The following is a 13,375-nucleotide window of genomic DNA, read 5'->3' as shown; positions in this document are numbered from 1 at the left end:
AAAATAGTCAATGGTGAGTGGTGGAAAAAGCATTTATTGTTTACAATAAAAGTGTTTAAATATTAAGTGCTGACATAAAAATGTGTGAATGGAAAATGTTAAGCTGCTTAAAAATCCATCTAACTAGCACAGCCCTTCACCCGTGTCATCTTACTGCAATTACAACTTCCTAACCTTACATGGCCTACCACTACGTCTCAGTGACTCCTCAGTGACTCTACCTATCTCACCCTATGGCCTGTGATGTGCTTCGTGGGCATCCTCTGGAGGCCCTGGAGCTTGAGGACCCTGGTCTACTTCCAAGTGTCTGGGATGTATCCATGAGACCCTCTCCACTTGTGACTTTTATCAATGACTTGGAAGAGGGGACTGAAGGGTGGGTTATAGATAGATAGAACATTACAGCGCAGAACAGGCCCTTCGGCCCACGATGTTGCGCCGACCAGCTTTTTAAAAAAAAACACTAACCCACTAATCTAAACCAATCCCATTTCGTCCATAAACCTATCCACAGATCTCTTAAACGCCCCCAAACTAGGCGCATTTACAACTGCAGCTGGCAGGGCATTCCAGTCCCTCACCACCCTCTGGGTAAAGAACCTACCCCTGACATCAGTCCTATAACTACCCCCCCTTAATTTAAAGTCGTGCCCCCTCGTGCTAGCTTTCTCCATCCTAGGAAAAAGGCTATCACTATCTACCCTGTCTAAACCTCTAATCATCTTATATGTTTCAATAAGGTCCCCTCTTAGCCGCCTTCTTTCCAGCGAAAACAACCCCAAATCTCAGTCTCTCCTCATAGGATCTCCCCTCCATACCAGGCAACATCCTGGTAAACCTCCTCTGCACCCTCTCCAAAGCCTCCACATCCTTCCTGTAATGTGGGGACCAGAACTGCGCACAATACTCCAAGTGCGGCCGCACCAGAGTTGTGTACAGTTGCATCATGACGCTGCGACTCCTAAATTCAATCCCCCTACCAATAAACGCCAATACACCGTATGCCTTCTTAAATTTAGTTAGTAAATTTGCTAATGACACCAAGATTGGTGGAGTAGTGGATAAGGTGGAGGGCTGTTGTAGGCTGCAAAGAGCTGGGCTGAAAAGTGGCAGGTGGAGTTTAACCCTGATAAGTGTGAGGTGATTCATTTTGGTAGGACAAACTTGAATGCGGATTACAGGGTCAATGGCAGGGTTCTGAAGAATGTGGAGGAACAGAGTGATCTTGAGGTTCATATCCACAGATCTCTGAAGGTTGCCACTCAAGTGGATAGAGCTGTGAAGAAGGTTTATTGTGTGTGTGTTTATTAACATGGGGTTTGAGTTTAAGAGTCGTGGGGTTATGCTGCAACTATACCTGGCGTTGGTGAGACCATATTTGGAATTTTGTATGTAGTTCTTGTCACTTTACTATAAGAAGGATGTGGAAGCATTGGAGAGAGTGCAGACGAGAGTTACCAGGATGCTGCCTGGTTTGGAGGGTAGGTCTTATGAGGAAAGGTTGAGGGCACTGGGCCTTTTCTCTTTGGAGCGGAAGAGGATGAGAGGCGACTTAAAAGAAGTTTATAAGATGATGAGGGGGATAGATAGAGTGGATATTCAGAGACTATTTTCTCAGGTGGATGTAGTTGTTACTAAGGGGCATAACTATAAGGTTCATAGTGGGAGATATAGGAGGGATGTTTGAGGTAGATTCTTTACTCAGAGAGTGGTTGGGGTGTGGAATACACTGTCTGCTGTGATAGTGGAGTCGGACACTTTAGAAACTTTCAAGTGGCCATTGGATAGGCACATGGAGCACACCAGAATAATAAGAAATGGGGTAGCTTGATCTTGGGTTCGGACATAGCTCGGCACAACATTGAGGGCTGAAGGGCCTGTACTGTGCTGTGATAGAAGGTTAAGTGCAAGGGAGGGAGAGGAATCTAGGATGCCAGAATGTTGCTTGACAGTTCTCCACTGAACGGAGAACAAGGAGCAAAAAAAACTACATCACAGGAACAGGTGCTTCAGCCCTCCAATTCTGCAGCGACCAGGCTGTCCATCCGAATTGTAATCCCCTACCCTTCCAGGGACCATTTGTCTCTATTCCCATCCCATTCACGTATTTGTCAAGACAACCCTTGAAAGTCACGATCGTATCTGCTTCCTGTCAAGTTCCTGTCACCCACCACCCTCTGTGTAAATTAACATGGCTCGTACATCTCCTTTAAACCCTGCCCCTCACACCTTAAACTTATGCTGCCTAGGAATTTACTCAAATTGAGTGGAGGATTGACTGGTGTTCGCTTCTCAATTCTAGCCCAACCATGCTGTCACAGACAGTTCGGATGTCCTCCTCTCTGGACAGCTCCAATGCCCACTCCTCAAAAGGGGTAAAGACCCGGAGGTCAGGCTCACCATTCCCTGTCTTCACCCTCTCATGAGTGTTATGGGCATTCTTCTCCTGTTGGGACAGAAGGAGCCACAAAAGGAATGTTGGCATGATTCCTGCAGAGTATCAGGAGTGGCCCTCAGAGGACAAGTGCAGTGATACTCTTTGGGAGGGCTGGGGGCGGGGCGGGGGGGGGGGGGGTTGTTAAGGGGAGGAGGTACTTGGGGGCCAGGGGCTGGAAGCATGCAGGATGCTGGGGGCGGGGGGTTCTGGGCGTGATATAGGGGAAAATGGTAGATGGGGTTAAGCAATCACCCTTGCTGCTCAGATGAGATCATTGTCCTTTTTGCGACACTACTTCCCTGTTCTGGGAGCCAGTGCCATAGCCCTAACTGGCCGCTATGCTGTCACCTCCCCAGGGTCTACATTCTGCTGGGGGGAAGATGCTTGCCTCTGCAGCATCTAGCAACCTGCTGAAGTCACCCTCTGTGAATCTGAGCACTGGCTTCTTTGCCATTATTTTCCTGCACTGCCTGCCTGTCTGTCCATTCTTGGGGTTTTTATGGAGCTGCCCCTTGTTAGGACAGATCACTTGCAGATGTGCTGATGGGGCGATGGGGACTGGGATCTGTGCCTCTATTTTGAATTTGGGGCAGAGGAGAGAGAGGGAGGTGTCAGACAGCCATTGGAGCTATGGGGAGATGGGGGCCATGAGCACATGGGTCTGGGAGGGTGGAATGGGTGGGGAGAGGGTGGGCCACAGTATGTCTGGATGGCAGGAGTGGGGGGTGCTGAGTGGGTCAGTAATGTTGCGGGGGGGTCCAATATCCGTGGGGGCCAGGGAAAGGCATTATACAGCCTGGAAGGGATGTGTCAGTGGAACAGCATTACTTTATTTTATACATGTGCAGATGGAGGCTCCGATCAGAGCTGCAGGTTTCGGGTGCATTTGGTGGGGGTGTAGGGAGGGGGGAGGCCTGAAAACGTGCCCAAAAGACAGATCTGAAACTCTCCCACTTTCAAGTTCGACCATTAGACAAAAAATGTGAAATACCACCCATTATCATTCTCTGTCTTAAATCCTTTTCAGATCTCCTCTCGGGGCACGGGGTTGGCAGGGGGAGGGGGGGTGGTGGGGCATGGTTGGTGGTTGGATGGCAGTGTTCATTCCAAATCTTCAGCTTGATTCTTGACACAATTATTAACACTGACAGTTATCCTCGCATTTCTCTTTCTTTGTAATAGTGATCCAGAGAGCTCTATCCTCCGATTCCCTTTCTTTCTGTTTCTTCTCCTTGAAATGCTCCTATGGTGGAACAGTGGTCAGCACTGCTGTCTCACAGTGCCAGGGACCCAGGTTCAATTCTGGCCTTGGGTGACTGTGTGGAGATTGTGCGTTCTCCCCATGTCTGGGTGGGTTTCCTCTGGGTGCTCTGGTTTCCTCCCACAGTTTGAAGATGTGTTAGATGGATTGGCCATGCTAAATAGCCCCTTTGAGTGAGTGAGTGAGTGTTTGTGTGCCGTCTTTCAGAAAGTTGATGCAGACTCAGTGGGCTGAATGGCCTTTCTCTGCACTGCAGGGATTTGATCGTTCAGTGTTCATTCACTGTTCAATCTGTCAATCTCGGATTATACAGACTCCTTTTCAACTCATTGAAAGTGAACTTCTTTCCGTTGAGTATTTTTATGTATGATTTTAATTTGTCCTTTTCCAAGTGAATCTGTGGAACTCTTTGCCACAGAAGGCTGTGGAGGCCAAGTCATTGGGTGTCTTTAAGACAGAGATAGACAGGTTCTTGATTAATAAGGAAGTCAGGGGAAAAGACAGGAGAATGGGGATGAGAAAAATATCTGTCATGATTGAATGGTGGAGCAGACTCGATGGGCTCAGTGGCTTAATTCTGCTCCTATGTCTCATGGTCTTAAAAACTTTAAACCCATATCGTACATCCTTTATCCTGTTGATGGGTTCATTAGCTTATGTTCTTTGTCCCATTGATGGATCAGCGTTTTTGACAATCTTTCTCCCATAGCCATGGCCACAGAGTGTCGATTCACACAATCGAGAGATGAGGCAGCAGAGATTTGCACACTTCACTGAACTGGCGATCATCTCCGTTCAGGAAATAGTTGACTTTGCAAAACAGGTGCCAGGGTTCCTGGATCTCACCCGTGAAGATCAGATTGCATTGCTCAAGACTTCCACCATTGAGGTAGGATTCCAACTCCAGCATACGCTGCTTGGGGCTTGAACAAAATGTTAGTACTTTACTAAGCAATGTCCAGATTTGTGCAGGATTCCTAAAATACTTCAGTTTGCAAATATCCTTCATGCATCCAATCACACCCAGAATATCACTGAACATTCAAAGGAAAACTTTGTTGGGATTAACAGGCAGCTGCCTGCCAATCATAGAATCATACAGTTTTACAGCACAAAGCCCCTTCAGCCCATTGCATCTGCGTCAGTCATCAAGCATCTATCTATTCTAAACCCATTTCCAGCACTTGGTCCATTGACTGTATGCTAGGTGTTTTGAGTCTCATCTAAGTGCCCCTTATATGCAGAGGGTTCCTGCATCTCCCAACCTTTCTTCACTCTTTCCCACCCACCCTCTAGGTGAAAAGGTTTTTCTTCAAATCCCCTCTAAATCTCCTGTCACTTACCTTAAATCTATGCCCTCTGGCTATTAGTCCCTCAGCAAAGGGGAAATATTTCTTCCTATCTACCCTATCCATGTCCCTCATAACTTTGCACACCTCAATCAGGTCCCCTCCTTCAGCCTTCTCTGCTCCAAGGAAAACAGCCCCAGCCTAACCAGCTGAAACACCTTTCATAGCTTCATAGCTGAAACATCCTTGGCCAGGCAACATCCTGTTGAATCTCTTCTGCACCCTTTCTAGTGCAATCACACCCTTCCTATAGTGCAGCAACCAGAGCTGCACATAGTACACAGCTGTGCCCTAAGGAACGTTTTCTGAGGCTCCATCATAACCTCCCTGATCTTACGTTCTATCCCTTGGCTAATAAAGGCAAATATCCTATCTGCCTTCTTAACCAACTTATCTACCTGTCCTGCTGCCTTCAAGGATCTTTGCACACGCATCCCAAACTCGTTAGGTTCTCTATATTTTCTAGCATCTGCTGTTCATTGCGTATTCCTTTGCCTTGCTAATCCTCCCAAAATGCATCACCTCACACTTTTCAGGGTTAACTTCCATTTGCCACTGTTCTGCCCATCTAACCAGCCTGCCTATATCATCCTGTTATCTAAGGCTTTCCTCTTTTCTATTTACCACACCACCAATTTTTGTGTCATGTGCATACCTCCTACATTCTTGTCCAGATCATTAATGTACACTACAACAGCAAAGGATCTAGCACCAATCCCTGTGGAGCATCACTGGTTCATGTCACACTATCTGTAACCCCCACGACTTGCCTGGGCTTGCAAAATCTCACTAACTGTGCTGGCTGGAGGCAATATACATCTCTTTAATCTGTGCTTAACACTCTCACATTGCCTGTACCTTTAAGACTTGATTACCTGTAAAGACTCGCATTCCAACCATTATTTTGTAAATTGAGTTTATGTCATTATATGCCCTGCTTGTGAACAGAACTCCCACTTACCTGACGAAGGAGCAGTGCTCCAAACGCTAGTGGCTTTTGCTACCAAATAAACCTGTAGGACTTTAACCGGTGTTGTGAGACTTCTTACTATGTTTACCCCAGTCCAACGCTGGCATCTCCACATCATGAGCACCACTGGACACAGTTACAATTACAAAAACAACCTTCAGCCATCGCATTCTGCCTCCTGCCAGTAAGCCCATTTTGGATCTCAATTTGTCAAATTGTTCTAGATCCCGTGGGCCCTTGCATTCTTGATCAGTGTCCCATGCAGAACCTTGTCAAAAGCCTTACTGAATCCATGTGGGCTACATCAATGGCGCGACCTTCATCGATACAGCTAGTCATTCCTCGAAAAATTTGATCAAATTTGTTTGACATGATCTCCTCCTGACTAAGCCAAACTGAGTATCCTTGATTAACCTTTGCCTGTCCAAGTGGTGATTAATTCTGTCACTCAGAATGTTTCCAATAATTTCCCTATCACTGGCCTGTGATACCAGTCCTCTGCCACCTTCTGTGGCCAGAGAAGATTGGAAAATTATCATCAGAGTCCCTGTAGACTGTCTTGCCTCCCACAGCAGCCTCGGATACATTTTGTCGAAGCCTGGTGATTTATCCACTTTTAAGCCCGCTAGAACCACTGACACCTCCTACCTCTCAATGCCAATCTGTTCAATTCTATCACAGTCTCCCTCACTGCTTTCTATACCTACCTTGTCCTCCTCCATAGTGAGGCTCACTAATGTCCTTTTAGGAGGGAAATCTGCCACCTTTACCTACATATGATTCCAGAGCCATAGCAATGTATTTGACTCTTAAATGCCTTCAGCAACTTGGGTTGGGTAATAAATGCTGATAAGCCAACAACAGCAATGTATAAGTCTTCCTTTTTTCCTTATCCAATCCTATATATCCCATGGCATCCAGCATTCTCTGGACTTGTTTGTCCCGCCTTCTACCTTTATGGGAACATGATGCCTTTGTATTCTATTTCCTTTTTGAATTATACCCACTGCTCTGATTTAGAACTTCCTATAAGTAATTGCTCCTAGACCACTTTGACCAGATCCTGTCTGATTCTATTAAAATCGACTTTGCAACAATGTCAACAAAATGAAGGAAGCGTAAAGGAGAACATGCCCTGTCTACATCAATGGGGACGAAGTAGAAAGGGTTGAGAGCTTCAAGTTTTTAAGTGTCCAGATCACCAACAATCTGCCCTGGTCCTCCGATGCCGACACTATAGTTAAGAAAGCCTAGCAATATCTTTACTTTTTCAGAAGACTAAGGAAATTTGGCATGTCAGCTACGACTCTCACCAATTTTTACAGGTGCACCATAGAAAACATTCTTTTTAGTTGTTTCATAGCTTGGTATGGCTCCTGCTTTGCCCAAGACCGCAAGGAACTACAAAAGGTTGTGAATGTAGCCCAATCCATCATACAAACCAGCCTTCCATCCATTGACTCTGTCTATACTTCCCATTGCCTCGGCAAAGCAGCCAGCATAATTAAGGACTTCACGCACCCTGGACATTCTCTCTTCCACCTTTTACAGTTGGGAAAAAGATACAAAAGTTTGAGGTCACATATCAACCAACTCAAGAACAGCTTCTTCCCTGCTACCGTCAGACTTTTGAATTGACTTACCTTGCATTAAGTTGATCTTTCTCTACACCCTAGCTATGACTGTAACACCACATTCTGCACTTTCTCATTTCCTTCTCTATGAACGGTATGCTTTGTCTGTTTAGTGTGCAAGAAACAATACTTTTCACTGTATGTTAATACACGTGACAATAATAAATCAAACTGAAACAATAAAGTAACGTTATTTCTGGTCTGTATTTGTCCTTTTCTGTAACTATCTTAAATCTTCCCAAATTATGGCCACTATCATTGAAATACCACCTGCTTTACCTCATTCCCTAACATTAAGATCCTGTGGGTCACTTATAGAACTTTCTACATGTTGGCTCGAAAAGCTCTCCTGGAATTCCACTCCTCTTTCACACTTTGCCTATCCTAATTAATGCAGGGAAGTAGAAATCCCTTATTATTATTGCCCTATTATTTTAAACTTCTCTGAAATTTGTCTACATATCTACTCTTCTATTTTTGACTGTTTGTGGGCCCTATTTTACACTCCAGTAAGTTTCATCCATATGGCTTCAGTCAAAGAGTCTGCCAAGATATTATCCCTTCTCACAGCAGTAATTGAATTCTTAGTCAATATTGTGATGCTACCTCCTCTTTTACATCTCCTCCTCCCTCACCATCTCACCAGAAGATTCTGTACTCCAAATAATTGAACTGACAATCCTGCTCCTCCATCAACCATGTCTCTGTGATGGCAAAGAATTCCAATGTGTTAATCAATGCCCTCAGTTTATCAGTCTTTCTCAGTCTTAATAGTCTTTATCAGTCTTTTTCAGTCTTAATAGTCTTTATCAGTCTTTATCAGTCTTAATACTCCTCGCATTAAGATAAATGCCATTCAACCTTGCCATATTCCTTTGTGTCTTAACATGCCTATCCTAACACTGCCTTCCAGACTTAGTTTTCTCTTCTATATTTGGCTGTGCATCATCTCTCACTATATCTCCACATGTGACCCATCCTCCGGCCAGTGGTTTCTCAAGATTTATTGTGATTAGGACCTGATGTTTGGGTGAGTTTATTTAACATGAGCTAATCAGTGTGACAGATTGTGAGTCAGTGTGTTTGACACTGTACCCACAGATGCGACTGAGTGTTTCACGTCAGATTCTAAGACTCCTAACATCTCAAGAATATATTTAACACCAGGATTGTCACTGAATCCTGACACATTGTCCTGCGTTTTAACACACAGATTATCACTAAATCTTGAGACACTGTGCTGTGTTTTAACACTTACATTGTCAATAAATCCTGACACATTCTCCTGTGTTTAACACCGAGATTGTCAATAAATCCTGGCACATTGTCTTGTATTTTAACACGCAGATTGTCACTTAATTCTGACATGTTATCCTATGTTTTAACGTGCAGATTGTCACTAAATCCTGGCAGACTGTGCATTGTTTAACATGAGATTGTCAATAAATCCTGGCAAATTGTCTTGTGTTTAACACCGAGATTGTCACTGAATCCTGGCGTGTGGTCTTGTGTTTAACATGCAGATTGTCACTGAATCCTGACACATTGTCTTGTGTTTAACATGCAGATTGTCACCCCAGGTTGACATTCCATATTTAATACTATGTTTATCATAGTTTTGTCACACGTGTCATGTGATATATTCATGTCATAATATTTGAATTAGTTGTGTGATTTCTTATTTCTACTTTTGATTAGATCATGTTGCTAGAAACCTCTCGAAGGTACAACCCCCAAATGCAGGGCATCACCTTTCTGCCAGATTTCAGTTACAACAGAGAGGACTTTGCCAGGGCGGGTATGTGACATTTCTTCCGATTATTCTCTCTTATTGCAGTGTCCTAATGTTCTATCATTGTTGGGTTACAGGGAATTGTCCTCTGGAATGTCAGTAAGTGATTATAATCTGTTACTCACTGTCTGAATGATTTATGAAAGTACATTCAATAATAACTTACAAAAGATAATTATATCGGTTTTGAAAGGAACAATTGCAGTGTTGTGAGGAGTAAGTAGGGCAATGGGACTAATTGGATTACTGCTTTCTGTCACTTGCTAGATTTTGGCAGCATTTGGAGCTTGTAATTAACAAGGTAGTATAAATTAGGTCTTTATTGAAAGAAGAAGCATATAAGAAATCCCATCTCCAACATCCGGACTAACTGCTGATTTAAAAAAAAACTCACTGAATACAAAGGAGCTGGAGAATAGACTTGATGTCTTATTAACAGTATAATAAGGCTGCCCAATAAGCAATTGGACTGTGTCAGTGGACAAACATACAGTAACTGTGATCCATTCTAAAACTGTCAATGGACAAGCATACAGTAACTGTGATCCATTCTAACACTGTGTCAATGGACAAGCATACAGTAACTGTGATCCATTCTAACACTGTGTCAATGGAAAAGCATACAGTAACTGTGATCCATTCTAACACTGTCAGTGGACAAGCATACAGTAACTGTGATCCATTCTAACACTGTCAATGGACAAGCATACAGTAACTGTGATCCATTCTAACACTGTCAATGGACAAGCATACAGTAACTGTGATCCATTCTAACACTGTGTCAATGGACAAGCATACAGTAACTGTGATCCATTCTAACACTGTGTCAATGGAAAAGCATAGAGTAACTGTGATCCATTCTAACACTGTCAGTGGACAAGCATACAGTAACTGTGATCCATTCTAACACTGTCAATGGACAAGCATACAGTAACTGTGATCCATTCTAACACTGTCAATGGACAAGCATACAGTAACTGTGATCCATTCTAACACTGTGTCAGTGGACAAGCATACAGTAACTGTGATCCATTCTAACACTGTCAATGGACAAGCATACAGTAACTGTGATCCATTCTAACACTGTGTCAATGGACAAGCATACAGTAACTGTGATCCATTCTAACACTGTGTCAATGGACAAGCATAGAGTAACTGTGATCCATTCTAACACTGTGTCAGTGGACAAACATACATTAACTGTGATCCATTCTAATACTGTGTCAGTGGACAAGCATACACTAACTGTGATCCATTCTAACACTGTCAATGGGCAGACATACAGTAACGGGATCCATTCTCACACTGTGTCAATGGACAAGCATACAGTAACTGGGATCTATTCTCACGCTGTGTCAATGGACAAACACACTAACTGTGATCCATTCTAACACTGTGTCAATGGGCAGACGTGCAGTAAACTGGGATCCTTCTAATGCAGTATCAATGGACATACAGGGGTCTGACACAGGTGCTGGAAATTGGGGATTGTAGAATTGGTGGGCCAAAGAGCATCTCTCACACAAAATGATGCTTCGAGCCTCTATGCATGAGGTCAGAACGTGATCATCTCTGTGGGAGGCGGATCACAGACAGATTAGTCACAGACATGGGTGCAATAACATTTAACATCTTCTAAGTGACAACTAACAGGTAACTAACTCATATATGCCTTCACCTGTGCCCTCTTGGTGACCCTACAACTTCTTAACTTCATGTGTCCTACTGCTACAGCAAGGTTCCCCCAGGATGCACAATGGAGGTGGAGGCAGTCTGCTGCATTCCATATCCTGTGGCATATGATGCCCTTGGCGGGTGTGCCCTAGGGGGCCTTGACTTGGAGGGCCCTGGCCGACTTTCAGGTGTAGCGGATGTAGCAGTGTCACCCTATTCATCCTGTTGCCTGTCAGTTGTACTGGTGGCAGAGAGGGGCTATTCAGAAGGATTGGGGATGACTGGAATTTCCTGGGTGGAAAGCCTGTCAGGAAGGACATGATTGTTCTGAAGGACATGAGTCCTCCAGCGATTCCTTCTCCCTCGGAATGCTAATTGGCCCCTGGGATACTACATGGAATGGCAAAGCAGCTGGAGTGAACTCCAGGGGCCTCTGCTTCACTGTCAGCCCTGAATGCCAACTGCTTCTGCCCATGGTATGAGAGCCCTCTGAGACTAGGCCAAGCTCTCATGTCCCACAGCAGGTGCCCTCTGAGAGTGGGCTACACTCTTGAAGCCCGCAGGCAAGGGCCTCAGCGACTCAGCCATGCCTTAAACACTGCCACCGATGACTACTATTTCCTGTCTTAGGCCTCCCATTGTGGTTGCCACCTTTTTAGTGTTGGCCTGGGTACAATGCATTGCCAATACCACCTCCTGTAGTGCAAGCTGTGGGACTCCTCAAAGCAGTCTCATAGTTGCTGGAATGTTGCTGATCCCTGGTTCTGTTGTTGCATCTCCAGCAACTTCAGGAGAACTGATCCCAGCAGCACGGCAGGACAGGATAATCACAAAGAGAAAGGACATATTTGAAGGGTTGGAATTATTGAAAGCTGTTAAGTTGCCATGGCCAGATGGATTATTCCCTAGGATATTGAAGGAGGTCAGGGAGAAGATAGCAGATGTTCTGAGGACGATTTTCCAATCCTCACTAGGTACTGAGTAGGGACTGATGAAATGCAAGCATTGTTCCATTATTTAAAAAGAGATAGAAGAAAATGCCAAAGATAGGCCAATTTGAGTTACATGGTGGTAGACAAGTTAGTAGAATCAGTCCTGAGAAATGGGATTAGCTGTCACATAGGAAAGCAGGGACTTATCAGGGATGGTCAGCATGGATTTGTAAAAGAAAAATCTTGCCTCATAAACTTGAATTAATTCTTTGAGCAAGTGACAAGAAAGGTTGATGAAGGTAGTAAAGTGGATATTGTGTATATGGATTTTAGCAATATGTTTAAAAAGATCCCATGTGGCATATTGGTTAAAAAAAAGTAAAAGCCCATGTAATATAGGGTAATATGGCAAAGTGGATCAAAATTTGGCTTAGTGACAGAATAAAAGAGTAATGGTTGATGTATGCCTTGCGAATGGAAAGATGTTTCACATGGTGTTCCAGAGTTCAGTGTTGTGATCATAGAACATAGAAAAACAACAGAACAAACAGGCCCTTCGGCCCACAAGTTGCGCCGATCATATCGCTACCTACTAGGCCCTCAATTCCATTAAGTCCCATGTACTCATCCAGAAGTCGCTTAAAAGACCCTATCAAATTTGCCTCCACCACCACCGATGGCAGCCAATCCCACTCACCCATCACCCTCTCAGTGAAAAACTTACCCCTGACATCTCCTCTGTACCTATACCCCATCATCTTAAACCTGTGTCCTCTCGTAGCAACCATTTCAGCCCTGGAAAAAAGCCTCTCAACGTCTTATAAACCTCTGTCAGGTCACCTTTCATCCTTTGTCTCTCCAAGGGGAAAAGACCAAGCTCCCTCAACCCATCCTCATAAGGCATGCCACCCAATCCAGGCAACATCCATGTAAATCTCTTCTGCACCCTTTCAATAGCGTCCACATCCCTCCTGTAATGAGGCGACCAGAACTGAGCACAGTACTCCAAGTGGGGTCTGACTAGGGTCTTATACAGCTGCAGCATTATCTCCCGACCCCTAAACTCAGTCCCTCGAGTGATGAAGGCCAGTACACCATACGCCTTCTTAACCACATCTTCTACCTGTGAGGCCGATTTAAGAGTCCTATGGACCCAGACCCCAAGCTCCTTCTGATCCTCCACACTGCTAAGAGTCTTTCCCTTGATGTTATACTCCTTTGTCTCATTTGACCTGCCAAAATGGACCACTGCACATTTATCTGAGTTGAAGTCCATCTGCCACTTCTCCGTCCAGTCTTGCATCCTATCTATGTCACGCTGCAACT

General features: G+C 44.5%; 1 protein-coding gene across 7 annotated transcripts in view; it reads left to right on the top strand.

The window, feature by feature from the left end:
* nr1h3 (nuclear receptor subfamily 1, group H, member 3) overlaps positions 1-13,375 on the top strand; it is a 179,743-nt gene that overhangs the window by 140,808 nt on the left and 25,560 nt on the right. For all 7 annotated transcript variants that reach the window (XR_013886824.1, XM_080190556.1, XM_080190560.1 and 4 more), the window contains 2 exons: positions 4,408-4,587; positions 9,350-9,449. Coding sequence is in view for 6 of the 7 variants with exons in the window: in XM_080190556.1 (XP_080046682.1) it covers positions 4,408-4,587; positions 9,350-9,449 (280 nt within the window). In the remaining variant the exon portion in view is untranslated. The remainder of the gene's footprint in view (positions 1-4,407; positions 4,588-9,349; positions 9,450-13,375) is intronic.

Source organism: Carcharhinus amblyrhynchos, chromosome 6 (genome assembly GCF_965287045.1).
Source record: "Carcharhinus amblyrhynchos chromosome 6, sCarAmb.v2.hapA, whole genome shotgun sequence".
Taxonomy (NCBI): domain Eukaryota; kingdom Metazoa; phylum Chordata; class Chondrichthyes; order Carcharhiniformes; family Carcharhinidae; genus Carcharhinus; species Carcharhinus amblyrhynchos.
The sequence above is the reverse complement of the archived record's forward strand: the minus strand, read 5'-3'. Positions and strand labels throughout refer to the sequence as shown.